The 27,991-nt window shown below is 40.6% G+C and overlaps 5 protein-coding genes across 9 annotated transcripts; 4 read left to right on the top strand and 1 right to left on the bottom strand.

Moving 5' to 3' along the window:
- Positions 1 to 4: 4 nt before the first annotated feature.
- Positions 5 to 4,819, top strand: LOC116201649. Of its 4 annotated transcripts, XM_031532943.1 has the most exons (9): positions 6 to 398; positions 1,329 to 1,436; positions 1,553 to 1,861; positions 1,946 to 2,212; positions 2,846 to 2,919; positions 3,353 to 3,757; positions 3,842 to 3,928; positions 4,050 to 4,145; positions 4,329 to 4,819. In XM_031532943.1, exons 1-8 carry the CDS (start codon positions 392 to 394, stop codon positions 4,116 to 4,118), a joined length of 1,326 nt encoding a protein of 441 aa, XP_031388803.1. In that variant the 5' UTR covers positions 6 to 391; the 3' UTR covers positions 4,119 to 4,145; positions 4,329 to 4,819. The 4 variants fall into 4 exon arrangements, with proteins under 4 accessions (XP_031388802.1, XP_031388803.1, XP_031388800.1 ...); XM_031532942.1 differs by having other exon boundaries at positions 5 to 398; positions 1,553 to 2,212; positions 4,278 to 4,819; XM_031532940.1 differs by having other exon boundaries at positions 1,553 to 2,212.
- A 2,631-nt stretch (positions 4,820 to 7,450) lies between these two features.
- Positions 7,451 to 16,574, top strand: LOC116201648 (PH, RCC1 and FYVE domains-containing protein 1-like). The gene is made up of 9 exons (XM_031532939.1): positions 7,451 to 8,038; positions 8,920 to 9,006; positions 9,278 to 9,367; positions 9,791 to 9,871; positions 10,048 to 10,242; positions 10,333 to 12,468; positions 12,769 to 12,915; positions 15,040 to 15,407; positions 16,012 to 16,574. Exons 1-9 carry the CDS (start codon positions 7,967 to 7,969, stop codon positions 16,133 to 16,135), a joined length of 3,300 nt encoding a protein of 1,099 aa, XP_031388799.1. The 5' UTR covers positions 7,451 to 7,966; the 3' UTR covers positions 16,136 to 16,574.
- A 2,500-nt stretch (positions 16,575 to 19,074) lies between these two features.
- On the top strand, positions 19,075 to 25,221 carry LOC116199561 (pentatricopeptide repeat-containing protein At5g01110). 2 transcript variants are annotated; one of them, XM_031529957.1, is made up of 4 exons: positions 19,075 to 21,587; positions 21,687 to 21,938; positions 22,472 to 22,590; positions 24,316 to 25,221. In XM_031529957.1, the coding sequence occupies exon 1, from the start codon at positions 19,197 to 19,199 to the stop codon at positions 21,408 to 21,410; it is 2,214 nt and encodes a 737-aa protein (XP_031385817.1). In that variant the 5' UTR covers positions 19,075 to 19,196; the 3' UTR covers positions 21,411 to 21,587; positions 21,687 to 21,938; positions 22,472 to 22,590; positions 24,316 to 25,221. The 2 variants fall into 2 exon arrangements, with proteins under 2 accessions (XP_031385817.1, XP_031385816.1); XM_031529956.1 differs by having other exon boundaries at positions 21,687 to 22,590.
- On the top strand, positions 24,317 to 25,003 carry LOC116200547. Its single transcript, XM_031531386.1, has one exon. It carries the CDS (start codon positions 24,317 to 24,319, stop codon positions 25,001 to 25,003), a length of 687 nt encoding a protein of 228 aa, XP_031387246.1.
- Positions 25,222 to 25,268: 47 nt separating the features above from the next.
- Positions 25,269 to 26,973, bottom strand: LOC116199562 (ankyrin repeat-containing protein P16F5.05c). The gene is made up of 6 exons (XM_031529958.1): positions 26,813 to 26,973; positions 26,616 to 26,703; positions 26,134 to 26,198; positions 25,949 to 26,017; positions 25,705 to 25,754; positions 25,269 to 25,561 (listed from the first exon to the last, which is right to left on the bottom strand). Exons 1-6 carry the CDS (start codon positions 26,885 to 26,887, stop codon positions 25,450 to 25,452), a joined length of 459 nt encoding a protein of 152 aa, XP_031385818.1. The 5' UTR covers positions 26,888 to 26,973; the 3' UTR covers positions 25,269 to 25,449.
- Between the last annotated feature and the right edge of the window lie 1,018 nt (positions 26,974 to 27,991).

Below are 27,991 nucleotides of genomic sequence, written 5' to 3'. Positions count from 1 at the left end.
AAAAACAGAAAAGAAAAAGAAAAAGAAAAAGAAAAAGAAAAAGGGAAGAGAAAGACGAAAACCCAACCGGAAAAGTTAACGGCGATGAACAGGCGAATGACAATGGAGCAAATCCATGGAAGGAAGTTGATTCTCTCTCCCCCTCGTCTCCTCCTCCTCCTCCTCCATCGGATCCTCTGTCTTCCTCGCGCCACTTCCGGGTGAATTTCCGCCGGAGTTTGCTGCAAATCGGCCGGCGTTTGGTGTCCCGGCTCGGTCAAACCGATTGCCGTCTCCGTCTCCCGCACTCTCTCTATCTTCTGTCAATCGGGGCTGTAGCCTAGAGCGAGAGATAGAGAGAGAGATAGAGAGAGAGAGAGAGAGAGAGAGGTTTCTCGGGCTACGTGCAGTCATGGAAGGTGCGTATACTCTTCTCGGCCTCATGGATCAGCAATGCAATTGGCTTGTATGGGCAGGCTTTGCTAAATTGATGCTTGGAGTGAACGAATTTCGTCGGATGGCTGTAGGATGCTCCATTTGAAGCGAACCTTGTGAATTAGGAACTTTTTTTTTTCCTTTGGGTGAATCCTTTTTGTTCCATCATCGTAGGTTCTTGTGGAGTTGACGATATATACATACATATATATATATATATAGAGAGAGAGAGAGAGAGAGAGAGAGAGAGAGGAGAATGGTATAAACATTTTGCATCTCCGTTACTGGAGCATTTCCAGAAGCCATGGAAGGAGGGACGTGCTTGAAAAAGGAGTTTAAATGTGATTTGATATGAAGTAGCAGATATTTGGAGATAGATTGATCATCTCTCGGAGGTGGAGTAGCCTCATTGCACTGTTGAAGGAATTGAGATGAGTTTGAGGGTTTTCTTGCATTTTTGGGGTCTTGTATGTGATGCAGGAATCCAAGTTCTGTTAACCATTTTGTGGTTGTTACACGTCGTCTCCTCGAGATTTGATCTCCTGGAAAAGTTGGCGTGGATGTAGTCTCCTTAAAATTCTTAGGTTCAGAAGAAGTAAAGTAAAGCTCGAAGTCGGAGAGAGAAGCAGTCATGGATAGTGAATGGAGGATTTTATTTTTGGTTAACATAATGCTGCACTATTTGTGAGATTTGCTTTTTTCATAATTTTTCACTCTATAGTTAGCTAGCATCTTGTTTCTTTATTTATATTATCTGCTGGTTGATCATGATTTATTTTTCCTTTTGTTGTTTTTTTGGCCTCTATAGGTTAGCACTCCTCCTGTCTAGTATTGTATACAGATGCATTTTACATAATTGAAATTCGTATTCTGGTGATAATTGGTCTTTTCTTCTCCTTTTGGTGAAATTTTAGAATCGAAGGAGATACACTCTGGTGAGAGAAAGGCATCTTCTGAGAAGAATCAGAAGAGAAGGTTGAAGACTCCAGATCAGGTCAAGGCTTTAGAGAAGTTTTATAATGGTACAGATAATTCCTTCTCAAAGTTATTTTCCCCCTTGCTCATAGCCTATTTCATCATCATCCTTGAACGCTTTCCCTATTATTTCTCTGATGAATAATCCTCCAATTTTACCCAGAGAACAAGTACCCAACTGAAGAAATGAAATCAGAAATTGCAGAACAGTTAGGGTTGACAGAGAAACAAGTATCTGGTTGGTTTTGTCACAGAAGATTGAAAGACAAAAGGGTGAAACAGGAAGCATTAGCAAATGGACGGCAGGACCATTCAAGTGGAATTATTCAGGATCTTGGAAGTGGACATAGGCAAGATTCGTGTGGCAGCACCAAACAAGGGGATCATTGGCCTGTTGAACCGAGAGAGGTTGAAAGCCGTAGTTTCCATCACCACAATGCTCCTGCTGCATTCATCTCTGATGAACCTAGAGGTAACTATGCTGGAAATGTTGGTGATATGGATGATGCATCTTCAGGAAGTAGTTCACACTCGCAGGAACGGCTCTATTCTGCAGGCACAAGCCTAAAAAATGTGAATGTTCCAAAGTATCTCACACATAACGGAATCAATGCTACTAGCGATGCTAGGAATATATTTAGCATGGGAGGATATAAGCCATCCGGATATCTGAAAGTGAAGTGTGATTCCGAAAATGCTGCTATAACCGCTGTTAGGCGGCAACTGGGGAGGCTTTACCGGGAAGATGGCCCACCACTTGGCATTGAATTTGATCCCCTTCCTCCTGGTGCTTTTGAGTTCCCAATCAGGGATGAATCACCTGGTCAGTTTTTCTATGCATATGAGTTCATAATATATTACTTTCCAGGGAGTCTACTCATTTCTCGGTAATGAGTATGATCTGTTGAGCGAAATGTGCTGATTTGTAAGTCAATCTTTAGCTTTTTTATTTCAACTGCTTTCTCCTAAACACAAGTTCACTGAATAGTTAATCCTATTTCTAGCATGCAGTGGATTTGTCCTTCTCAATGACATCTTATTTATCTACTGCGCACTGTTTGTTGCCATTTCTCTGAGCATTTAGAGCTGTAAGAATTTGCATGAAATTAGCAGAGAGAAAAAAGATGCAAAAAGGAAAATAAGTTAAAATTTTGGGAGTGGCAGCTGGATGTATATCAATCTACAGAACTTCAGTTATGACTTATGAAACTATCAAAAAAAGAAAAATGGTTATGATATATGAAGATTTCATACTTGTCAACTTTTCTCCAGTCGAGTTTCTTCTTGGTTAAATAAATTCTAATTTTACTCTAAACTACCTTCTCTCTTATTCTGAGGGAGGTTTACTAACTTGTTTTTACCTTCTCTGAGTCTTTCTGTAACCAGAGAATTTTTTTTAACCCGGAATTTTAGCAGATGACTTGATTGATGTTTTCTTTTGTGAAACCTTTGGCAGGATCTTACTATGGTGGTGATCGTACTTATTCTCCAGATACTGACAGGTTATGGAGACCGACCAGTGTAACTACAGTAAGCTTCCTGATTCCTAACATACCTTTTTTGACTAACAAATTTATTATAAGTTGATGCTTGATGGAGGTGTTTCCTGGCTAGATGCTTTATGCTAGACCTGAGTAGTTTTCAAGATGCTTCGAATTTGCAATCCGTGTCAGATTAATGCAGTTCATCCTGGAAAGCTATTGATATTGTTCAAACAGTTAATCGCTCGATGTGGAATTGTTTAAAGTAATTGCCAGCAGATATAGTTTTTTTATAAGTGTTGAAGCAACTTCATATTATTTCATTCATGGAAGCTGATTATGGTAATACGTGATGAAGTTGGATGAAGATTGTTCATTGTGATCTTGCTTTTTTTACTGATAACAAAACTGCTAATCTTTTTGTTATGTCTTCTATGTGGTTAGTACTATTTGTGGATTATTGTGTTTCTTTCCTTATTTAGAGAGACAGTCTATATGATCAGAGGATCAGCTCTAAGATTTCGCCCAAGGAAGGAGCAAACTTCAGCAGAACGAATAGTCACGATTTTGAGGATTATCAATCTATTCCAAACTTGAGAGAAAAGCACTCTCTTTTTCGTCAGCCAGTACAATTTTCTTCTCTGGATCCTTCTTCAGACATGCTAGAAGATTCTGGAGATCATGTTTCTGCTTATTCTCAGAAAAGGAACTATAGGCTCAATTCTAGGGATAAGGAAGAGATGGGAACATCTGTCTATAATCAGTACGATGGGGGAAGTAATAGTGACAAGAGAGGCCTTAGGAGTTTCAACCCCGGGAATATCCAAGTCGGTCCAACATCTAGAAGTGCGAGTTTGAAGAAGAAAGGGCAAGTCAGGGAAGAGAAGGTCTGGTTATTATTTGCCATCTTCTCTATCTTCTTCAGTTGGCCGATTAATTTAAGATATTAATACATGCAATATGACATGCAGGACGAAAAACAGTACTATGACAAGAAGGCGGCGTCAGATTATTATGATCTCGTCAAAGTTAAGAAGCATCCAACTAGGGAAATTCCAGTGAGTTTCTACACTACCCAGTGCTGAGCTGTTATTCTGTTCCTATCTCGATTTATAAATAGCTTATATGTGCACTTGATACTAATCATTTTTCTAATGATGCCTTATCTTGGTCTTGAAGATGGCAAAGCGGGTCAGAAAGGAATTCCCTCTGCAAGATTACGCAGGAGAAGCTTCAATGTATAGATGAGACAGTGTAGAGAAATTGGATGAGGGGGTGAGTTCGTACCCTTCCCTTAACCTCTTAGATTCAATTTGGCACGAAAGATGGGATGGAACTGTCCGATTTTTATATCGCAGATCCGTTCCTGAACATTTTCATTCCTTCACGCCAAATATGGCACTGCAGTATTGCACATTTTCAGCCCTAACTTGAATCTGCTCTGCAAGGGAGGAGCAGATCTGTGGTTCAAGGAGGCCTTCAATGATGGACTAGGTAATGTTATTTCTTGGGAAACAAAGAACAAACGCGAATGTTAAAGGAATATCGCGGAAAGGGCATCCAATTGAGCGAAAACTAATCGAGGAGTTTCCATCACAGAACTCCTCGAATCTGTAAATTTCTACCTGTATATAACTCGTTTTAGTGATCTAGCGTCTAGACTGAGAAAAGAAGCAAAGAAAGTTGAAGCTTGGCCAGGACAATTGTTCTTTGTGGGAAGGCATACTTTTGCAGCAAGATGCTTGGGAGATAGAGAGAGAGGAACGAGCTTATTTGTCGATAATTGGAGGCCGCAGCTTCTCGTAGTGGTGATGATGAAATAGATTCGGTTCGACCTTGTGTTTGCATCTTTGATAACCTTAGTTTGTTTGCTTTTCTGTGGACTCATGAATGTATATATAGTGTACATAGCCTTCAATCCATCTCGCATACTGCCATTTTCTCCCCGATTTATTAACCAGTTCTTTGAAGCAACTGATACCGGTTGGGTTCTTATGGTTCAGATCCCGACTATTGTTTTAGAAAGCACATCGGATTGAGCTGTCACTCCAGCTGGTTGAAAAAGGTTTGACCAAGACCTGTCAACCGGCTATGCTCATGGATCTTTAGGGCAGAAAATACCCTTGCTCGTGACTTGGGCTACTTCGGTTCAATGTCAAATTTTCTTTTTCTATGTACTTTTGAAGGGTATCCGATCCTAGATTCATTGAACAATGTAGACATTACTTTTTATTAATGAAATTTCTTATTCACCAAAAAAAAAACCTGTCAACCGATCAGTTCCACCAACGTCTACAGTCATGTTTTGGTCCCAACAACATCTACAGCGTGTTATCATGACGTATCGAGTTAACCTCTTCTTTCGAGGCTCGTGGTATGTGATTAGAAAAGTGGAGCTTTCACCTTTATCTCTTCACTCCACGAGCGCACGTTTGCAAATGGGATGCATGAGTGTGCTTATGGGAGGGGACCAGAAATCTGTGTCCCAGTGAAGCCATTTTGCATATGGCTGCCCCCGTTCATTGTTATATTCCTATAATTTCATGTAGTGCAATAACGAGAGCTTGGCCCCATGGGGCGTGGTGTTGGCATGGCTTCAATCAATTCATCCATCGTGAGCGGTTGCTTTCTTTGAGATCATCGTCGACGGCAATAAATTCATTCCCGCCACAACCAACTAATCGCGGTCGACTCCGTCTAATCGTCACAAACACGGCTCCTCGAGGTTTTTTTGTTTTTTTTTCCTGAACGGGCAATTTATCATGGAGACATGATCTTCTAAGAGCTACAATAGAAGTGCCTTATTTTAAGAGTCCTAGCAACCTACGTAGGCTCATGGTTAGAGTTCAAATAATCGCCATCGATTCTTGTTTGTGGACAAGCTCAAAACAAAACCTATTCGTAATCCCTCCACGATCGTGGAAATAAAGTCAGGCACCGATCGCATTACGCATGAGTTTTATTAAATCTTATTAATGAGGAATATCATATCCGTTTTTATTTCATGTTCTTCTCCTCATAACTAAATTCCCATGACTCCTTTATAATATCGAGCAAAACAATGACTTCTTCAATAGGTCTCGTAACAAATTATGAAAAAAATTATATATTGTATATATTTCTTTTAGAAAAGGTCTAGCATAACCTTGGATTTAGGGGAGGGAGAAAGAGAGAAAAAAAGTGAGAGGAAGTAAAAAAAGAAAAGAAAAAGGTAATGAGATTGAGATAGTTATGCCGGTGAAATTATAATTATGTCCATTCAATAACTCTTAGTATAAGTATTTCGATAATATTGAAAGATATTAAATAGTAAAAAGAGAAGAAATAAGGTGTGCAGATATATTCAAGATTTACCTTTATGCAATCAACGTCCAACTTGAAGCATTTTATATAATTTTTTTTATTTATAAACAATCGTGTTATCAAGCCGCGCAGAGGTGGAGATTTTTCTGATTCGGTATGAGAGAAAAAAATATTAGAAAAGAGACGATTATCAAACCTGAAATCTTTTAACCACCGGGAGAGAGGTACGTCACTGGCACTGCACTATATTCTCTCTTGATTATTATTTTATTATTTTATTGTTATTATTATTATTCATTTCAACTTTTCTTGCACATGCAATAACTAAAATCCACATAACGCATTTTCCTAGTTTCCTCTTTGGGTGGCCTCCATTTGCATGTTCTCCCTCTCACCCTTTTCTTTCTCCTAAAGTGTGAACGTGAGATATCACCTGAAAATTATACTATACAACACGATTTTTTTTTTAATTTCTTTACAGAGTAATACAGTTTGATTTATCTACTAAATTAAAAATCCTTGGCTAATCTCTAAACCATATCAAAAAGGTAAAATATTGAATATTCTATAAATAAAATTTTACGACTGGTAACATATTATTTTGCTTTTTTTTTCCTTGGATGATCTTGGAATGCTTGTGGTCTTTCCCTACCCTAAATAATAATTCATTTTGCTTAATAAACTCCCCGGCTAACAAGGTTTCGATGAGTTGACTTTTGTTGACTTCATTTTATCAAACAAATCTAGAAATTGAAAAAAATAACCCTAAAAAAATGAATTAAAGAGTCAAATGGAATGGAAAAGTGGAAACCCCATATACAACGTGTCGTCCTCTAATGACTATAATTAACGGAAAACAAAATAAAATAAATTAACCTAAACTAAAAAAAAAGAAGAGAGAAAATAAAAGCAAAATTGAAAAGAAAAAAGGAAAAAGAGAACACTGAGAGGGACAGTTATCCTTCATGTCTCGTACTTTTTCCATTCTCCTCGTTTTTTTTTTTTAACTAACTCGAGGTGTTTAGGCTTTACCTAATTAATTTTCGGGGAATCGATGGATCTCCGGCGAAACATGGAGCGGATAATCACGCTAAATGCGCTCTGGTGGCATCAAGGGGATTCGAATCCAGGATCGGATATAAATTTATGCGTACCTTAATCACTAGGTCAAATCTAAGGGTTATTCATTATTCTTCTCGTTGTTATTATATATTATATTATTAATAATATTAATTATGATAATGATAGTAATTATTATTACTAATTTCACTCTCTCGTTCCTCACTCGTCAGCCATAGACGACACCTCCATTCTTCTTCTTCAGAGCTCTCTCTCTCTCTCTCTCTCTCTCCTGCGACTGATTGCTTTGTAGTTCGTTCAGATCACATTCCCCCACGCCCTTCTCTTCTCACAACTCCCTCGCATTTCCTTCTTCTTCTGCAGCTCGGTCACTGCTTCGACTCTTCCTCCATTCCCAGCTGATTCCTTTCCAATTCCTTCCCCAGCAGGCCTCAGACTTCCTTTCCTCCGATTTCAGCTGTGACTGTGAACCTTCGGGCTGTTCCCGCTTCGACTCGAGTTTGACCTCCTGGACTGTAGCTGACCTGAGCTGAGCGACAGCTATGCTCGATTCCGGCGTTGCAACAGATTGGGCGTGGGCCGGGCGCGTGAATTCGGAGCTCGCATGGGGTTTGGCGAAGCTTCTTAATGGGGTTTTAGTGAATGGTCGAAGTAGTGAAAGCGCCTGAAAATTGTGGGGTTTCGTTTGGGGGAGAAGAGGGGTTTTCCGGGCCATGTTGAGGGCGGACAGAACTGCAGCTTCGGATCTCAGCAGGTCCGACCCGGTCGAGAGGGACATTGAGCAGGTGATGATTCTCTCGTCTCTCAGTTACACTTCGCCACTTTACTGTAATTTGGCATTGGTGTGGTTGCCAATTCATATGGCTGCGAAGGAAACTTAGAATGGTTCCCTTTTCTTCCAACATAGATATTGACAATAGGTTTAGGAAACTCTGGAGCTGCCGAGCCGTAAATTGGTTGCATTGCATGAGCTTCGGGCTTTCTGTATTACCATAGAATGCCGTATCCTTTTTTTTATTTAATCAGTGCGATGGAATGCTGTAAGTAGTGTAAACTGCATATTGCCGTGCCTGATCGGCATGACTTTTACCTGGGAGCTGGGAAGTAAAATTTATTACATGGGGTAGTTGGTAGTTTGATTCAGTTGGGATGTGGTCCGGGAAAGGCCAGGAATTAAACCGATGTTGGTACGTCGATCTTGTTATGGGGATGAGAGCTGGCATGAACTGAAAGAGTAAGAATGGGGGAGCTTCCTAGATATGACATTCAAGAGTTGAAGTGGTTGCCTTTTTCGGGGATCTTCTTTTCAGATAATCTGATGTTTGATGGACATCCGCTCTGTTTTTTTACTGAAGAATTGGTATATAGAGAAAGGAATGGGATGGAATAAATTTATAAATTCTTACCATTTTTTTTTGAGATTCTATTCCAAATATGTTTCAATTCTTCCGTACCAACATGGCATTCTAGTTTTGGAACATAGATGTTGGAGTTGTTAATTTCTTTCTGATGGAGTATAAAGTCATTTGCATGATAGTATCTTGCTAATCATGCAACTAGTGAGGAAGATGAAAAACATTTTTTTTCCTTGCTTGTTTACATTGCTAGACTATTTGTGATCTGATTCGCAGTATGATGATGGGTTCATGGTCCTTTTATAAAACAGGCTATTACTGCTCTGAAGAAAGGTGCTTATTTGCTCAAATATGGAAGAAGGGGGAAGCCTAAGTTTTGTCCTTTCCGACTTTCCAATGTAAGCTCACTTTTTCAATTGCTGGACCAATGTCGGTAGTGAGGAACAAGTAGCATATGATAGATCGCGATGGTATATTTAAATGTTATTGTGTGGGAAGGATCAAATGATACAATTCTTATCAACATGTGTATTCTTCTGAGTCTAGCCTATTGCTTTTCTCTCTAGTATTGGTCTTTCAAAACTGTATTTCGAGCTTGTGGCATGTGGAACAGGATGTTTATGTGTTTCTGTGTAGAATGATACATGCATCACTGTTTGGTGTTAACAGGATGAGTCCATTTTGATATGGTTCTCTGGGAAGATGGAGAAGCACCTAAGACTAAGCCATGTGTCAAGAATAATATCTGGGCAGCGAACAGTAAGTCCTGTTTGAGAGCAACTTTCTCTTTTGATAGGCTGTAATTTTTATAGATTATTGTTAAAATACGTTCTTTTCTTTCTGCTAGCTTATGAACAGTTTTGTTATCTGTTACTGTTAATAAATCCATTTCATTTCAATTACTTATTAAAATTTAGATGTTATTTCACACTGTTGCAAGTTGAATGGATCCACTGTTATTTGTGGAATCTGCTGTTGCTTTCCCTTCTGCTACTTAAATGTTTTGGTAATGATTATAGTCCCAAGTATGTTTTTAGCCGATTACTTTTTAGTGAAAGTCACTCACATAACACTCATATGCTCAAGTCTTCGGTTAAAGATGCTTTCCATTGACTTTTATAAAGACTTCTCAACAGTACATTTCTCTTTTGGGGCTGATTAAAAATGAACCTTTTTTTTCAGCCAATCTTTCAAAGGTACCCAAGGCCGGAGAAGGAGTACCAGTCATTTTCTCTTATTTACAGTGACAGATCCTTGGATCTGGTAAGTATGTACATTTTCTATTTTTCTTTTTAACAGCACTTCATTTGAGTTTCATAGAGCCTGAATTGCTCATCAGGATGTCTTTTGTCTATTTGTTTGTATTGTATTGTATCTTGAGAAGTAATGCGTAAAGTTTTTCATTGTTTCTATGTGCTGAGAATTGGCCTTATTTCCAGATATGCAAGGATAAAGATGAAGCTGAGGTGTGGTTTAGTGGCTTAAAAGCATTAATCTCGCGATGCCATAACCGGAAGTGGAGAACAGAATCAAGAAGTGATGAAATTCCATCCGAGGCGAATAGTCCGAGAACTGATACGCGACGAAGTTCTCCATTGAATTCTCCATTTGGTAGTAACAACAGCTTCCAGAAGGTATAGTTTGGAATTTTATGGTGTTTCTTTTTTCCTGCTATCATCACAAGCTCAGCTCTCAAAGTTGGCAAATTTCTTTGGATGAGGCAGGACAGTGGAGATCATCTTCGTCTTCACAGCCCATACGAAAGTCCTCCTAAGAATGGTTTTGACAAGGCATTCTCTGGTATGGCACTGTATGCTGCACCTGCCAAGGGTGGTTTTTTCCCCTCGGACTCTGCTAGTGGTTCTGTCCATTCATTGTCATCAGGAGGCTCAGATAGCGTCCACGGTCAGATGAGGCCAATGGCGATGGATGCTTTTAGGTATAGCTTATCGAGTGCTGTGAGCTCATCAAGTCAGGGCTCTGGTCATGATGATGGAGACGCCCTTGGTGATGTTTTTATTTGGGGAGAAGGCACTGGGGATGGTGTTTTAGGTGGTGGAACTCATAGGATAGGAAGTTGTTCTGGTGCTAAAATGGATTTCCTCCTCCCTAAAGCCTTAGAATCTGCAGTAGTTCTTGATGTTCAGAACATTGCTTGTGGTGCAAAACATGCTTCATTGGTGACTAAACAAGGAGAGGTTTTCTCCTGGGGTGAGGAATCAGGAGGCAGGCTCGGACATGGAGTTGATGCTGATGTTCCACACCCGAAGTTAATTGATGGCCTCAGTAACACAAATATAGAGCTTGTAGCATGTGGGGACCACCACACTTGTGCAGTGACTCTCTCTGGTGATCTATACACCTGGGGTGATGGAACTTATGGTCTTCTCGGGCATGGGAATGAAGTGAGTCATTGGGTGCCAAAACGAGTCAATGGTCCCCTAGAAGGTATTCATGTCTCCTCTATATCTTGCGGTCCTTGGCACACTGCTGTTGTAACTTCTTCAGGACAGTTGTTTACTTTTGGTGATGGGACATTCGGTGTTTTGGGTCATGGAGATCGTAGAAATGTTTCAATCCCGAGGGAAGTGGAATCACTTAAGGGGCTTCGAACTGTTCGGGCGGCTTGTGGGGTTTGGCACACAGCTGCTGTTGTAGAAGTAATGGTTGGGAATTCGAGTTCTAGCAATTGTTCATCTGGCAAGCTCTTTACTTGGGGTGATGGAGATAAAGGTCGACTGGGGCATGGTGACAAGGAACCAAAACTTGTGCCTACTTGCGTTGCTGCTTTGGTTGAGCCCAACTTTTGTCAAGTTGCCTGTGGGCATAGTTTGACAGTAGCTCTTACAACATCGGGTCATGTATACACTATGGGAAGCCCAGTTTATGGCCAGTTGGGAAATCCACATTCCGATGGAAAGCTCCCAACTCGTGTAGAAGGAAAGCTTGCAAAGAGTTTTGTGGAGGAGATAGCTTGCGGTGCTTATCATGTTGCTGTTTTAACTTCGAGAACAGAAGTTTATACTTGGGGAAAAGGCGCCAATGGTAGGTTAGGCCATGGGGACTCGGATGATAGAAACTCTCCCACTCTTGTTGAGGCCCTTAAAGACAAGCAAGTTAAGAGTGTTGCCTGTGGGACTTACTTCACTGCAGCTATCTGCCTTCACAAATGGGTTTCAGGAATCGATCAGTCGATGTGTTCAGGCTGTCGCCTACCATTTAATTTCAAGAGAAAACGCCATAATTGCTACAACTGCGGACTTGTTTTTTGTCACTCTTGTAGCAGTAAGAAATCACTCAAGGCTTCTATGGCTCCAAATCCTAGCAAGCCTTATCGAGTCTGTGATAGTTGTTATAACAAGCTAAGGAAAGCTATCGAGACTGATGCGTCGTCTCACTCCTCAATAAGTAGAAGAGGAAGCATCAATGTGGGACTAAACGAATTGATTGATAAAGATGAGAAGTTGGACACTAGATCTCGTTCCCAGCTCGTTAGGTTCTCATCAATGGAGTCCTTAAAGCAGACGGAAAGCCGATCTTCCAAGAAGAATAAGAAGCTGGAATTTAACAGCGGTCGTGTCTCGCCCGTGCATGGTGGTGGTTCCCAATGGGGAACACTTAACATCTCGAAATCATTCAATCCTGTGTTTGGGTCATCCAAAAAGTTCTTTTCTGCTTCAGTTCCTGGCTCCAGAATCATTTCTCGGGCAACATCACCAATATCAAGGCGCCCAAGCCCGCCTCGCTCCACTACACCGACCCCAACCCTAGGTGGGCTCACTTCACCTAAAATTGTTGTAGATGATGCTAAAAGGACAAACGATAGCCTAAGCCAAGAGGTTCTACAACTGAGAGCTCAGGTACAGAGTAAAACATTTATCTATTTGATTTGATTGAACTTGCTACTTAATTTGACGTATTGACGTCATTTCACCTGCTATATAGGAAGAGCCCTATCATCCTTAGTGTCTTTACGCACAAATAAATTAGACTCTAAGTCCTTTTATCATGGGGCAGATTCTAGGCTACTGCTCGCTACATATTTGAATTTCTCAGTCTGATTGCAATAATATTAAAGTTACCATTTTCAGTCATCTTCTGCTTGATGTCGTAGCAGATCATTGTCATGCATAGCAGCTGATTGAATAGTTGTTTATTAGGTGGAAACTTTGAATCGCAAAGCCCAACTCCAAGATCTTGAGCTAGAAAAATTGACTAAGCAGCTGAAGGATGCAGTTGCAATTGCTGGGGAAGAGAGTGCAAAATGCAAAGCTGCCAAGGAAGTGATCAAGTCGCTTACTGCCCAAGTAAGAACTTTATATATTTGAACTGACCTGTACAAGGTATTGATTTCGGAGGCATTTCTGATGAGACAATTGTGAACTTACTTTTGTTCAGCATTGAATCTTCACCCTAACGGATCCTTTGTGCATATATGCTGTTTTTGGTAGTACCTTTCTTTCCCTCCCCTGAAACGTTTTCTAATATTACTTGCTTAGCTTGAGGTGGAGGAAATTTGTAAAGGATGGAATGCAAAGATCTGATATTAACATATGGGGTGGTCAGCGACCCGAAAAGGCTGGCAAACCAGTTAACCAAACTGCTCCAAGACCCCCTTTTTTGTTCTTTCCTCGGTTTCCGGATGGCCCATTTAGCTATTCGTCAATTTCTATAGGAATATCTGATTCTGGTTATGGCACTGCTTTTATAGTTATATATAAATTTTGCACCTTTAACGTTTTCAAGCCCAACCGATTATTGACACAAGGACAACAATGCAAAATAGAAGCCCCTATAAAAGAACAAAAGATTTTCAGTATATACTAAGTGGGGTAAAAACCAAAAAAAAAAAAAAAATTCTAACTTTTTATTTCCAAAAAAGTCCTTCAACGATTTCATTAAAAAAAGGTATAGCCGTTGGATTTAAGGGTAATATAGCAAATTGCGCCTCTTCACACTAACTTGCCACTTTTTTTCCACTTATCACTCACTTTCTCTCTCTTGATAACTATCCATTCTCTTATATATATATATATATATATTATACATATACACTAGAGGTGTACTCGAGCTACACGCGGGAGTTATATGACTTGAATTACTAAAATAATTTGGCCAGAAAAATTACTAAAGTAAACTTCATCTTACAATATAAGTTTACGTAAAAGAAAAAATCTTAATATATGTAATATGATATATAGCAATTTTAATATTTGGAAAATTAATTAATAAATACATTTATTTTGGAAAAAAAGATAGATGTTTGCGGAAGGAGAGAAGAGAAATGGGGAAGAGAGGGGAGGGAGGAGGGGGGGAGAGAGAAGGTGAGAGAAAATAGTGGTGAAATGGATGATTAAAGGAAGTAATAAAATTACTAATATGTCCTTTTAACTACCTCATAATTTGAGTAGTTGTAATTTATAATTTTTGTTATTATAATGGGCATATAAGGATGACGAAAGTTACTCCAACTAATTAATTTTCCCTTTTGTTATATAGACACACACACACACACATATTCCAATTTTGAGTTACCTAAAACTCTCCCCTAGAGGGCTCTTATCCTCTTTTGATTTATCGAAAAAGAAAGAAATAAGAAAATAACTATATATTATTAAAATGAGGCTCATGTTTGATGGCTATTTATGATGCTATTGAATATAATATTTGAAAGCATGTGTAACACTACGCATAGCAAGAGCCTAATGTTATCAATATCGGCCTAATAGACATTCTCCCTATATTTGAAATTTCTCTTATTTGGTTTATGAGTTTATCATAACTACATCCATTGTAATTTATTTGAGGTATCTTACGAACAAAGTAATTTTGTTTGGCCAACAAAAAAGTACAAGAAAATTTGGGAAGTTATTAAGATAGGATTCATGGGCTTTGCGTTTGTTAGGCAAGAACTCTGCAGAGAGTAAGGTGGTTATGAATTAGAATTACTAAATATATTAACCAACCTAGATTAGAATTGGTTAGTTAATTTTTTTGTATTTTGCTTCTTTGTTTTTTTTTTTTTCTTTTGGTAAAAGTTTTCCTTAGATGTTGGTCAGTGAAGTTATCATGATGGTTATCTTGGGGAAATTAAGAGAGAATGAGGTGTATTATTTTTATATGTTATTAGCATATATGGATCGTAAAGTTCGTCCTTGTCGACTCCATTTGCCAATCATTCCCTTTCTGCCTCTTTTGCCATTTTTCATCTCCGCTTCTCCCTCTGCTTTCTGCGCTTCTACTTTTCATCTTTTGGATGAAATTTAAGGCAGCAGGTCCGTTGAAAAATGGCCTTTCAGAATAGGGGGAACTAGTAACAAAATTCAGACATTGCAGCAATGAATGCATTCTTTTCCTTGCTATTGATGACTTACTGGTTGTTCATTACTGATGATTCCACATGTCTTTTTGTATGTCATTAATTTGAATAGTTGAAGGACATGGCTGAAAGGTTGCCTGTGGGAGCTGCTTGGAACGTGAAATCCCCCGTCTTGGGCTCAAATCTTGCTTCTCTTGACATTTGCTATCCTTCTGTAGAACGGTTGAATGGTCAAGAGCTAGACTTGAACACATCAGGTAGTCATCTCCCTTCTAATGGCTCGATTGCCTCTAGTAACCACAGTTCAAGTCACAGCAGGCAAGGCAATTCAGAAGCAACCACTAGGAATGGGAATAGCAAGACAAAAGAAGGTGACTCCCATAATGAGACTGAATGGGTAGAGCAAGATGAGCCGGGTGTCTATATAACACTGACGTCCCTACCAGGTGGTGCCAAAGATCTCAAGAGAGTCCGGTTCAGGTATGGTTTCTTAGTGCTAAACAAATGTTGCATCGAGCTTGACTATTTTATCTGATACTATGCGAATGATTCTTAAAAGTTGATATGGAGATTAGTTTCTCATACAAGAGTAGGTGCAAACATCTCCCATACGTTTCTTGTGTTCCCGGATGTGGATTGTGACTGGCATTGGCCATAGGCTGAGCAGCTGCCACCGCTCCTATGATGATTGGGTATGTGCTGTTGTTTCCGACGTTAGAGTCAGCCTTAATGAGGTCAATTCTGAGACAAGACTGACCCCAAGTTGGGATTGGCCACTGGCGGCCCCGCTGGGGTTAGAATTGGCTCTGGATGACCAAGTGGCTGCCAGTCTAGTTCTAATCGTTGCTGGTGTGAGCAAGGTGGTGGCTGCCCCCACAGTTGGTGGCGGCAGCAGCCTTGGCAGTGTAACTGCGGCGGCCCTCAACGTGCAATTGAGGGGAAACAAGAATATTACCTACTGGTGCAACTGAGCATGAGAAAAACAATTAAGCGAAACAAACAGCCTCAATGTGATTCTACCTGTTGTTACTATTACTGAAGCATGTATTATAATGATCGTGATAACGATTCTTGGTGCTTGCAGTCGGAAACGGTTCAGCGAGAAACAAGCCGAACAATGGTGGGCTGAGAACCGAGCCAGAGTGTACGAACAATACAACGTTCGCGCTACTGACAAATCAGGAAGTGTTCTCGGGAGCGAGCGATGATTTGGCTCATTGAGATACCTGCAGAGAAAAAGAAAAAGAAGACAATCGTGTATTGTAAATGAAATGACATCCTTCGACACATTGCCCTCCGAGTCGCAGCTCGGGACAATGCACTGATTAGTTGGGTTAGAAGCTTTCAGGTTTGATCGGCATTGGAGGCTGGGGAGAAATATCTTTTAGGGTTTTCAATTGATGATTTTGTATTTTTTTCTCCTCATCCTCGCGGGTTTTTTTATCCCACTCTCTTTTTTTTTTTAATTTTCTTATATTTGATTTTCTTATTTTTCATTTAGAGTGAAAAAAAATTTGTGTGGAGAGGTTCGCCAAGGGAATGTAAATACTTAGCACGCGGGCTCCTATTGAAGAAGCTGCATTTGTAAATTCATAAATTATGATTCTACTGAGTTGAAAACACGATATAGGCTTATTTGGTTCGACATATTGAATCGATTTCAACTCGTGACAGAAGTGAAGTACCTCCCATAGCCTCCGCCGCAATCTCAAATATGCAGAAATAAAAATTCTAAAGAGAGTATAGAAAAAAAAAGAAGGAAGATGAGTCGATAATGAGAGAGTATGTTACAAAACATTCCTCCCAAGATTTCCAAATGATACCAAAATCTTGGACTCGGGTTTAGGTTGGTGAAATCTGTTGCTTGGACTGGGCTCTACCATTTATTAATTAATCAAACTAATTTTCATAGTTCTACTGCGTATTTGGTCAAGAACTTCAAATTATTAGAAGGCATTCAATTCATCATGACGTTCACTATTCGATATTGCTTCCATCCAGTGGCATCACGTACCTGAGGTTAGCAAGACCCGGTTCGATCGTGCCTTGATGTTTCCTTTCGCCACCCCATTTTACTCATAAGTTCTGAGCATGAGAGCATAATTTTAGATTTGCTGCTAGCAATACAACATCTAGTAATTTTATATGAGGGAAAACTGCCTCAAAAAGTATGAATTTGGACCGTTTTCCCGAACCATTTCTTTTCCTCATAAGAATACATCAATTTTGAATTCCTTCCCACATCTAGCATCCATCCATAATATTGTCCTTTTTTATGACGTGACATTTCCAAATTCATTTTTCCAAAAAATAACCGAATACATAGAAGATTCTCCTTATGACATACTCCACACTAAGCCATGCTAGTGCCCTGATTATACCCATTCTTCTTCTGAGAAAGAGAGACATTCATAAGTGCCATGATCAAAACCCATATTGCCCCCACAATTACGTACATGTAACATAACCACACCGAACAAAAGCTTTATAGTAAAAAAAAAATCGAGAGTCATGTTGATGTTTCATTGACGTGCACCATTGCTCAATTCTATTGAATGTTTGTATACACTAATATTGACCTATTGAGATAACTTTTTTCCATCAGCTCAAACCCTTACCATCTCTCCCAGAATCGCCCACACTGCAGCATGATTCCATCACTATCCCTGGGACAAGCACAACGAAATAAGCAACGCGGATTTCGTCAAACTGTCGGAAATATTAACAAACATCATGGGGGACAAAGAGCTCCATAACCAAACGGGACATTAGCAGAGGAAACAGAAAGAAATGAGCAATGGGGAATGTTCCTGATTGTGTGCTTTTTCTGCCAGTGTATCTATTGGTAATGGCGGCCTCAGGCTGCAGTGCAAAATTGCTGGGATACCCAAATTCACCATTCCAGGGCGATCAACCTTGACTGAAGCCTTAGCGCCGACGTCCCATTGGTTTCGCCCATCGGAGGTTGAGCTTGGCTTGGCGTCGTTTCCTTTCCTTCCTCCTTTCCGGCTTACTAAATTGACTAATGTTCAAAAAGCACTCTTCCAATAAATCATTAGTAGTTTAGTAGGTAGAAAGGGCTTGCGAAGGAGAGGAAATGGGAGACAATGATTCTTGAGACAACTCTGAAGTTGCATAGAAGAGCCTGAAGAGGAAGACTGATAACTCTCCTTGGGTGATTACACCCCTTCCTAAGAGCATGGAGCTGTTGAAATCTGATTTTGATGAGTTGAAGAAAAGCCTGGTTAGGATACTGCTAATAGATGTGCAGATTTGATTGCGCAATTGTGTATGAAGAATATGATGCGCCAAGAGAATTGGGTGTCTATCACCACCTTCTTTGGTTGATCTGATGTATAGTGACAGATCAAACTTTTAATGTGGCATATCAACTTGGTTTATTTATGCCTCCAGGCCTAATTAGATCCAGAAGATCACGTAGCTAGATATCTTCGACCGACCGACATCTGAAATCATTGATCAAACACACACACACCTTAGGGAGTGGTCGATTATTCCACTCTAATCTTCAAAAGGGCCATTTGGTTTGGGGAGATCAATTTATGAAGGAAGGGCTTGAGGCGCTCCGCTATGATTTTTGAGATAGCCTTGTAGGATACATTGTAGAGGCCGATAGGGTGAAAGTCCTTGAAGGTGGAGGCATTTTGGGTCTTTGGAATTAGTGTGATGAAGGTACCATTCCATTCCTTGAGGAGGAGGAAACCCGCGCGAAAGAAGCTTTGAACAACTGAAATGAGAAGGGGATTAACCGTGTTTCCATAGCATTTGTAGAATAAGGAAGGAATTCCATTCGGGGCCCGACACCTTTAGGCTTGGGATGGATCTATGAGCTGATGATACTTCTTCCGTCGACGGGATCTCAGTCAACCTAATATTTTCCACTTTGGTAATTATTGGACTGAACAGACCTTCGAGATCATCTGGGAAGGACAGACTAGATGATGTGAAAAGTTATTTTCATCAGAACGTGGGTTCCGTTTTTCACCATAAACTGGAATTTCGTACGTCAATGTACATCCACTCCACTTCCCTACATTATAATCCCGTACATGTCCTTAATTGAAAATTACCGATAGTTTGGGGACCAAAGGGTAATTTTCTCTAAGAAAAGTTCGTTGGCGCCGCCGGGAGATTTCTCCGGCTTTCTCTGAGGAACCGCCGAAATTCGAAATCTCTCTCTCTCTCTCTCTCTCTCTTCCCTATTCCTCCGATCACCGGGCGACTGCGAGCAATCGGAGAAACCATCAGATGAGCTTTCAACGCCTTCGGAGACTCCCACTTCATCATCACAGAGCAGGCCCACTCTCCTATGTGGTCCGCCTGTCTCCTGCAAACCCTAGTCTCCTCACCTATGGTCTCAGGACGCTGCACGCCACTCCGACCACCGCCGCCGGCGGAGATCTCGAACCGGCGCCGCCTTCGATGGACTCCTTTTTGGTGGAGAAGGTCCTTCTGAGCTTACGGCGGGGTAGGAACCATCAATCGCCTTGTCATTTCTCACGCTTGAACTCTTCTGCCGTGATCGAGGTTCTCTACCGGTGTCGCGACAACTTACCGTTGGCCCTGAAATTTATTGATTCGCTTGCGTCGAGCTGTCCGCACTTGAAGCATTCGTCGGCGTCTCTGAGCGCAATGATCCACATGCTGGTTCGCAGCAGGAGACCGTCGGATGCCCAGGCTCTGATTCTCAGGATGGTGAGGAAGAGCGGAGTTTCGCGAGCTGAGGTTGTGGATTCTTTGATTTCTACGCACAGTGGGTGTGGTTCTCATGATTCGGTGTTTGATTTGCTGATCAGAACTTATGTGCAAGCTAGGAAGTTAAGGGAAGGCACGGAGGCGTTCCGGTTATTGAGAAGTAGAGGATTCCGTGTCTCTATCAATGCATGTAATAGCCTTCTTGGTGGATTGGTCAAAGCTGGGTGGGTTCATCTAGCATGGGAAGTTTATGGAGAAGTCGATGCGAGTGGTGTCGACTTGAATGTCTACACTCTGAACATAATGGTTAATGCGTTGTGCAAGGATGGTAAAATCGATGATGTGAAGTCATTTCTGTTGGAGACGGAGAAGAAAGGTGTTTTTCCAGACATCGTGACTTATAATACTCTTGTAAATGCTTATTGTAGGGAAGGGCTCCTGGATGAAGCTTTCAAGTTGATGACTTCCATGTCTGAGAAAGGTCTAAGACCGGGTCTTTACACTTACAATGCTATTATAAATGGTCTGTGTAAAGGGGGTAGACATACCAGGGCTAGGGAAGTTTTGAACGAGATGTCGCAAATGGGTTTGAGTCCTGATGCTGCTTCTTACAATGCATTGCTCGTTGAGATGTGCCGAAAAGACGACATACTGGGAGCTGAAGCAATTTTCAGGGAAATGTCTCAGCAAGCTGTTGCTCCTGATCTGGTTAGCTACAGCTCCATTGTTGGGGTTCTCTCAAGGAAGGGAAATCTTGACAGGGCACTGATGTACTATAGGCAGATGAAGGGCTCTGGGTTGGTCCCTGACAATGTAATGTATACGATTCTGATTGATGGGTACTGTCGAAATGGCTTGATCTTGGAAGCTCTAAAGATACGAAATGAAATGCTTGAACAGGGCTGTGCTTTGGATGTCGTTACTTACAATACAATTCTGAATGGTCTTTGCAAGGATAGGACGCTTAACGAGGCAGAAGATCTCTTCAATGAGATGGGTGTAAGGGGTGTGTTTCCTGATTTTTGTACTTTCACTACACTCATCCACGGATACTGTAAGGATGGTAACATGAACAAAGCATTGAGCTTGTTTGAGGCAATGACTCAGAGGAATCTCAAACCTGATGTTGTGACATACAACACTCTGATGGATGGTTTCTGCAGGGCGGGTGAGTTGGAGAAAGCTAATAACTTGTGGCATGATATGGTAGCTAGTGGAATTCATCCTAATCATATTTCATATTCCATTCTCATCAATGGATTTTGTAGTACGGGATGTGTTTCTGAGGCTCTTAGATTGTGGGATGAAATGATCGAAAGAGGTATTAAACCTAGTCTGATTGCATGCAACACCCTGATCAAAGGATTTTGCCGGTCAGGCGATGCACTAAAAGCAGATGAGTTCTTGGGCAAGATGATCTTGAGAGGAGTTGCTCCTGATAGCATCACATACAATACCCTTATAAATGGGCTCGTAAAACTGGAAAATATGGACAAAGCATTTGCTCTAGTCAATAAAATGGAGACTACGGGGCTTCTTCCTGATGTATACACATATAACGTCATTCTCAGTGGGTTCTGCAGGCAAGGTAGGATGCAGGAGGCTGAGCTGATATTAAGAAAGATGATTGAGAGGGGTGTGAACCCAGACAGAATCACTTATACTTCATTGATCAATGGCCATGTCAGTCAGGAAAACCTAAAGGAGGCATTTCGATTTCATGACGAAATGCTGCGGAGAGGATTCGTGCCTGACGATAACTTCTAATTCCAACTTATTTAGTTTTTTCTGGACATTGGTGAGAGTGATTTGGTTTTGTGAAATTTTCACAAAAGGATCAGAGCCTTCATCAGCAACCTTACTACTCTCTGAAGGCACTTTTAGCATATACTGATGGCTGAAGCTAAAATTTGCTTGTTGGGCCATCAGATGCACGTGATTGAGGTTCGCTTGCTCTCTCCCTGCGGAGCAATATTATTTTATTTGTGCAGATCCTTATTTGACACTTTTCTCTCTGTTGACAATTTATCTATTCATTGTCAGTTGCACAGGGATTTGGAGCTTGTAGGAAATGAGGCAATATATATATTGAAGCTTGAGCTTGATTCATGAAGCAAAGGAGCCTTAGCTGCTATTGCTGCAAAGGAGAGAGACGGCTTGATTATTGTGAATGTATTGAATTATATTTATACAGGAATTGAGCATCTATCTTCTTGTTTTTTATTCCATTAGAACTTGTGAAGGTGATTAGTTTTTAATTTAAGTGAGACTGCAAAGGAGAAAGGGGAGCTGGCGGTAAGTTTTCTTACTGATGTTAATCAGACTTGTAAATATTTCTAAAAGTCAGTTATAACTAGGACCGAGTTTTACTGATATTGCGTGATATAATCAGTCTTTCCCTTTGTTTTTGTTTCACAACAGTCATGATGCATGCCTGATTATTTCCTTTTCCAAAATCTTTGGCTTAAAAGATTTGTCCAGTGAATATTAAGTTAGAATTTCTAAGGCCAGGTTAGGAGGTGAGCAAATATCGGATGAACCAAAAACCGAACTGCCTGAATTAGTGAATTAGACCAAATTGAAAACTACTTGTTTTTGGGAAAGCCAGTCCCAGACTGGTCCTTGGGTGGTTTTTACACTATAGGAAATCCATTGGGGTCTGATCAGTCTGAATGTAATCAATGTAAATAGGAATTTAGTGGAAATTAGCTTATTTATGTGCTTAACTTGATCGTTTGATTGTATGCTGTTTCTCTGAAGTTCTATTTTAGATGAAACCTAACGTTTTGACATGCATAAAATTGTGTGATAAATTTCAAACTGTGCAGTGTGGGTACAGAAGAAAACCAACCCGATGGTGGTCGAAGCGAAGCAGCTCAAGTAACTTAGAACCTGCCCGAGAATGATAGAAGAACCCGACCTTGCTCGCTCATTTATATGCCTGCAGGTAAATATGAATTTCTTCGTTTGACTTACACGACTTATGAGTATCATTTCTTTGGTCAGCAAGCTGAGTGATTTGATTGTTTTTTCGTGTTTTCATATTAGGAGATCAAACTTAAGACCAGTAACAGAACAAAATAATAATAATAATAATATAATAATAATAATACAATAATGCATACGATAATGTGAATGGTGAATTGATTTGGTCCAAAAAGAAAAGACATTGGTTGACGTATATAGGGGGGACTGACTTGTATATAAGGAGCACATTTTTCACGCTCGTGACGAAACCTATAGCTGACAATTAAGTTGGTAGTGTTTTAGAAAAAGAAATTTTACTCCTGCCTCGGTTTAACCTTAATATTTTTAAGGGCTCAAAAACATATTTGGGATTCTCAGTGGTCGGAGCTTTATGTGGTTCGGTGCAGGCAATAAGAAAACACAAGTCAAGGTGATGTTTGATTCATAGAGTGTTCAAAAAATAAACACTTAATTAGTTAAATATATATAGGAAGAGAGGAAGAAGGATAAGGATGAAAAGATATTTAAAGAGAGGTTATTTATGAGTTAGTATAAGTGAAAAATGACTTATTTTATATTAACTTAATTTTTTTTACTCACTCATTAATATTTTTCAACTTAATCATTAAATGATATCTCATTTTCCCCAACTCTTCCCATTCATTTTCTTACATAACTAATTTTTAAGCATTTATTTGATTAAGTTGAAATAAAACCCAAGAGGATACTCTTTTCCCTCTTTTCCATGCTAAATAGTTGCGATTAATGATGGATTAGAAAGAGAACTGCATCGAACGGCAGAGAGTTTCGATTGCTTGGGTCCTTTTCTTTAGGGGTAGAAAAATGAAGAAAGCATAGCTGTCTGCGTTTGTAAGTTGGAGAGGGTTTGATATGATGTTATTAGCGGGAGGAAACGCGTTCATTGAAATGTCATTGTCATAGTGTTGCCCATCTCAATCATACTGAGGCCCCCCTACATCCCTCGAAACGGAAGTCATTAAGCTCGATATTTTCTCGTTTATTAGTAGGAACTGCCATATCCCGAAAGACGCCTGTTTCAAATGTCTGTCCCAGCATAGCGGGCATGGGCAGGTGGCTTTATAGCATAACTATTTTCAGGATCACCCGTCCGCCCGTTTTGAAATTTAAAATCATGGCATGGGACTATTAGGTAGACATACGAATAATATTTATTTTCCTCTATCAAAGCCGTATGTTATTTATATATCTATAGATATATGACCATCTTAGTATGACTTACAAGGTCAAGTATTATTTATATATGTACGTTTATTGCATGCATACAATATGATGATTGTACGGGTGTTTAGTTAAAGCATGTGCTTTTGACAAACCACCACCGGCCCAGCGCCACAGTTTAGAGAGCGGAAAGAGTCCGTTCAAAGCCGGCTTACTTGACCCCTGACCCTGACCCTGACGCGCCGGCCCCCTTCTCTCTTTTTCTTCATCTTCTTTTATTTTTCTCTTTTTCATTTATAATTCATTATTATTATTATTATTATCATAAAATTTATGTTGTCATTATTGAAATTTTTATGATTATTTCAATCCTGGTAATTATTACAAAGTCAACAGAGTTCTCTCTTTCAACGTTTACACCATCCTCCCCTTCCTCTCCACTTATATCCTTCAACTCGATCGGGTAGTACTCTCTGTGATCTACCTATCCTCTGTCTTTCTCCAGAATGGGCAATGCAGTGTCTCCATGCTTCCACCCTGCTAAGAACTCTGAGTCAGTGAAGCTTATCTTCTGGGAAGGAACAGTGAAGACGCTGTCGGGAGGCCGGTCCAAGAAGTCACGCCACATAGCCGGTGAGGTCATGTTTGAGTTCCCTGACAAGATGGTGTGCCATGCTGACTCCTTCTATCTTGGCCGCCCAATCCCGTCCCTCTCCATTGACGATGAGTTCGTCCCTGGTCAGGCCTATTTTGTTCTCCCCATTGACTTTTTCCCTCCATCGTCATCTCCGTCCTCTTGCTCTGGTTATATCCTCTCCGCTTCCACCCTCGCCATTCTGGGTTCCTCCTCAGTGAGCCCCAAGCGGGCCCTAATTGACTTCGGTGAGGATGGCCCGTTCCAGTACGTGAAGGGAGAGGATGGGAGGCTCCTCATGAAGGTCTCGCCTGATTTTATCATGAGAATCATTACGAAGGGGAAGGAGGGTGATGACAAGAAGGACCGGGCTAGGGAAGGTGGCACAAGATCATCACTTTGCAGCACGCCTGAGCTAAGGAAGCAGTATGAGCAGCTGGTCGGGTGCAGAGAGCAGGTTTGGTCACCGAAGCTCGAGACCATTTCCGAGCACAAGATCAGGCACTCACCCTGCAGATTTATCAGGTTGGAGCGGAAGCAGAAGGAGAAGGGCAATTGAACATTGCATTTGCAGATCCATTCAGCATCAGAAGTTCGGAATTCGATTTTTGCACACTAATAGTTAGGTCAAAATGCAGTCTGTTCCTTTATGAATTATTCTTTCAGAGACATTAGATACTGATCATTGTTTCGCTTCGATTCATCGAGCAAATGTACAAAAAGTAACAATATTTAATGACATAGTGCAATAAATTCTTTTACCAGTTATTATATTTATACTGCAAGTTTATTGTCATTGTCGAATCTTCTGCTAAACTTACCACTGATCAGTAATCGATTCAAGCTCTTAAATGTTTGATCTGTTCATATAATTCAAGTTAATCCAAAGCATATATTACCAAAATATGTCTCATTACAAGCTCATATTACATGGCGAGGTATTACAAGATTCCCCCACAAAGCATGGCTTGTATTGTATGTCTAAGCTCGCTCAAGTTTCACCCGTTAGGACATGTTGGCACTGTTGAGTTCAACCTGTGCTGCTGTTTCGTTAATAGCGTCAACGATCTCCATTTTCCCCCTGCCCACGGCCTCGTCAATTGGAGTCCGCTCATGGCTGCATTTTTCAGATATCAATAAGTATATAATATAAAGATCATGTACATACATATATATATGCATATATATCAAAAGCCACAACAGGCAAACCCAGAATGCACATTTTTTCGGGAATATATACGGTCAGAGAAAGAAACCTACCTGTTTAGCATGCTTGCATCCGCTCCTGCAAGAATCAGATCTTTTACAACCTGGAACGCCAGATATTCAATCAGAAATTCCCTCAATGATGTGAATTACACATTTTTCCATTTCTTCCACTAATAATAGCAAAGAAATTTATAACCATCAAACTCAGGATTCGGGTTCCAACTAAAAGTTTGAAGCCTAAGGAATATCAACTGAGTTCTGGAAATGTCGAACTCGCTCATCCAGCAGGGATTACCTGAACATGGCCATTGAGGCAAGCCCAATGAAGAGGCGTGTTCTTCTCCTCATTAGTAGCATTAATGTCCTGTCACCGAGACACCGAGACTCAATAAGCAATCTTCCATGAAATCATATCACCAATCACGCTCACAGGCCACTAGATTAACCGTAGGGAAAAAGTTCTGAGCATGGGTTCCTCACCGCTCCTTTACTGATGAGGAAGCTCACGACTTCAAGGTGCCCATTAGCTGCTGCCATATGAAGCGCTGCACCAAGAAACATGACAAACAGATTCACATCCGAGCACTTACAGCAAAAACAGAATCGAAGCATATTCTATCAGCTCCGGAGCCTGTACTGAAAGTGCAATAGACAATGCGCCGGTAAGTCCATCGAATTCACAGTAGCAAAATGGAAACTCCAGAAAAATTTGAGCTTCAAGTTGTTCATCAAATGAAGGCTTTTGCTTAGTAAGCTTTCGAGGATTGAAATCGATGTTTCCATACTGTACGAGAAAAATTCTTAAGACATTTACAGCTTTGTCTATTTCATGGTCACTCTCAGTCCGTTCCAACTTCCAAGCAAACACACTTTCATAGAATCATCCCCAATCGATATATAAGATCATCCAGTTTCATTTACAAAACAACAAAAAGATTTATCTCTCGAGAACAGGAACTGACCGGTGCGGCTGTACTCGTCCTTGGAGTCGATGGAGACACCGGCTTCTGCTAACCTCGTGACATCCTCCAAATCTCCGTATCTCGCTGCCTGTCAGTTCAATCGACCAAAAGAAGAAGATCCAGACAAGTATGGCGGTGAGGAAAGTCCTAGAAGAGAATCGACAGATTGAAAGCTCTAGAGGTGGGCAAAGTCCTACGTCAAGCAAGGCTTCGATGTCCTCCTCCGACGTCTCGCCGGCGGCACGCTCCGCTACGTTCCCCTCCTCAACCATGGCTCAGTCCACTGTTCCCAGTGCTTCCAGTTCAATTTCAGAGGGCACACCGCGGAGGGAGGCGGAGGAAGGACTCGTGGTATATTTTAATTCACCCCTCGATTTTTATTTTTATATCATTCCATCCCTATAAGTTTGATTATTTTCCTTCAGCCCCTCAACGATGGGCCTGGGCCTGGAAAAGCCTGATGAAGCCCATCCTGGGCTCGAGCTAAGCCCGCCAGCACCAGAGAAGAAAAACACGAGCTGACCCGGCAGAGGCCCCATTACGCGAAGAGGGTGTTAGACAAGCGGTCCAAGCACGACATATCCAATCGGTCTGTCGTCCCGGGTCGTTTAGCAAGATAGACGTCGTTTAAGCCTCTTATTTATTCAAAAAGCATGAACCAACCTTTTTCTTGATCGGCAAGTAAACGAGGATCTGTACCACAGCAAAAAGCGAGTACAAGAGAGAAAATGCCAAAGAGAGAGACTACGAGAATAGGAAAATTGGCAGATCTCGGTTCGAGATAACTAAGAAAAATACATGTAATAAATACATCATATAGACGCAACTCAATTGGAGCAATCCATTCTTCACGGTAATCCTGCGACCTTCTACAATAATTATACATGTATTTTAGAGAAAAACTAGGAAGGGATTATCTGTCCAATCCATAATCCATATTAAATTCTATTTGGCAGTGGTGCCAGACGTGCCCGCTCGAAGGCGGACGCGTCGATGAAAGTTACTAGAGTTAGGGTTCGCTGAGTTGGCTTTAGAGCGGAAAGAAATAAAATAGATAAGACAGTAGCTAGATTAGATCTGATAGTTGAGGGCCTGTTTGGTTTCAAGATGATATTTTAGAATCACAATTCTAACTTTAACTCTACTCACTACAAAATAAAATAACTCATACAAAGTCAAAGAGTGAGCCCCATTTATACCACTTTTTTCCACAACAAAACAACATAACATATACAAAGTCAAAGGTGGGTCCCATTTATACCACTCAAAATCAAAATCAAAATCTGATTTTAAAATCCTACTATGAAACCAAACGCAACTTGAATGTGCGCCAACGACTAGTGGGGAACATCTTCGGTTTACTTGCACAACAAGGC

This window comes from Punica granatum, chromosome 3 (assembly GCF_007655135.1).
Source record: "Punica granatum isolate Tunisia-2019 chromosome 3, ASM765513v2, whole genome shotgun sequence".
NCBI lineage: Eukaryota > Viridiplantae > Streptophyta > Magnoliopsida > Myrtales > Lythraceae > Punica > Punica granatum.
Note: the sequence above shows the minus strand (reverse complement) of the source record. Positions and strands in the feature narration are given on the sequence as shown.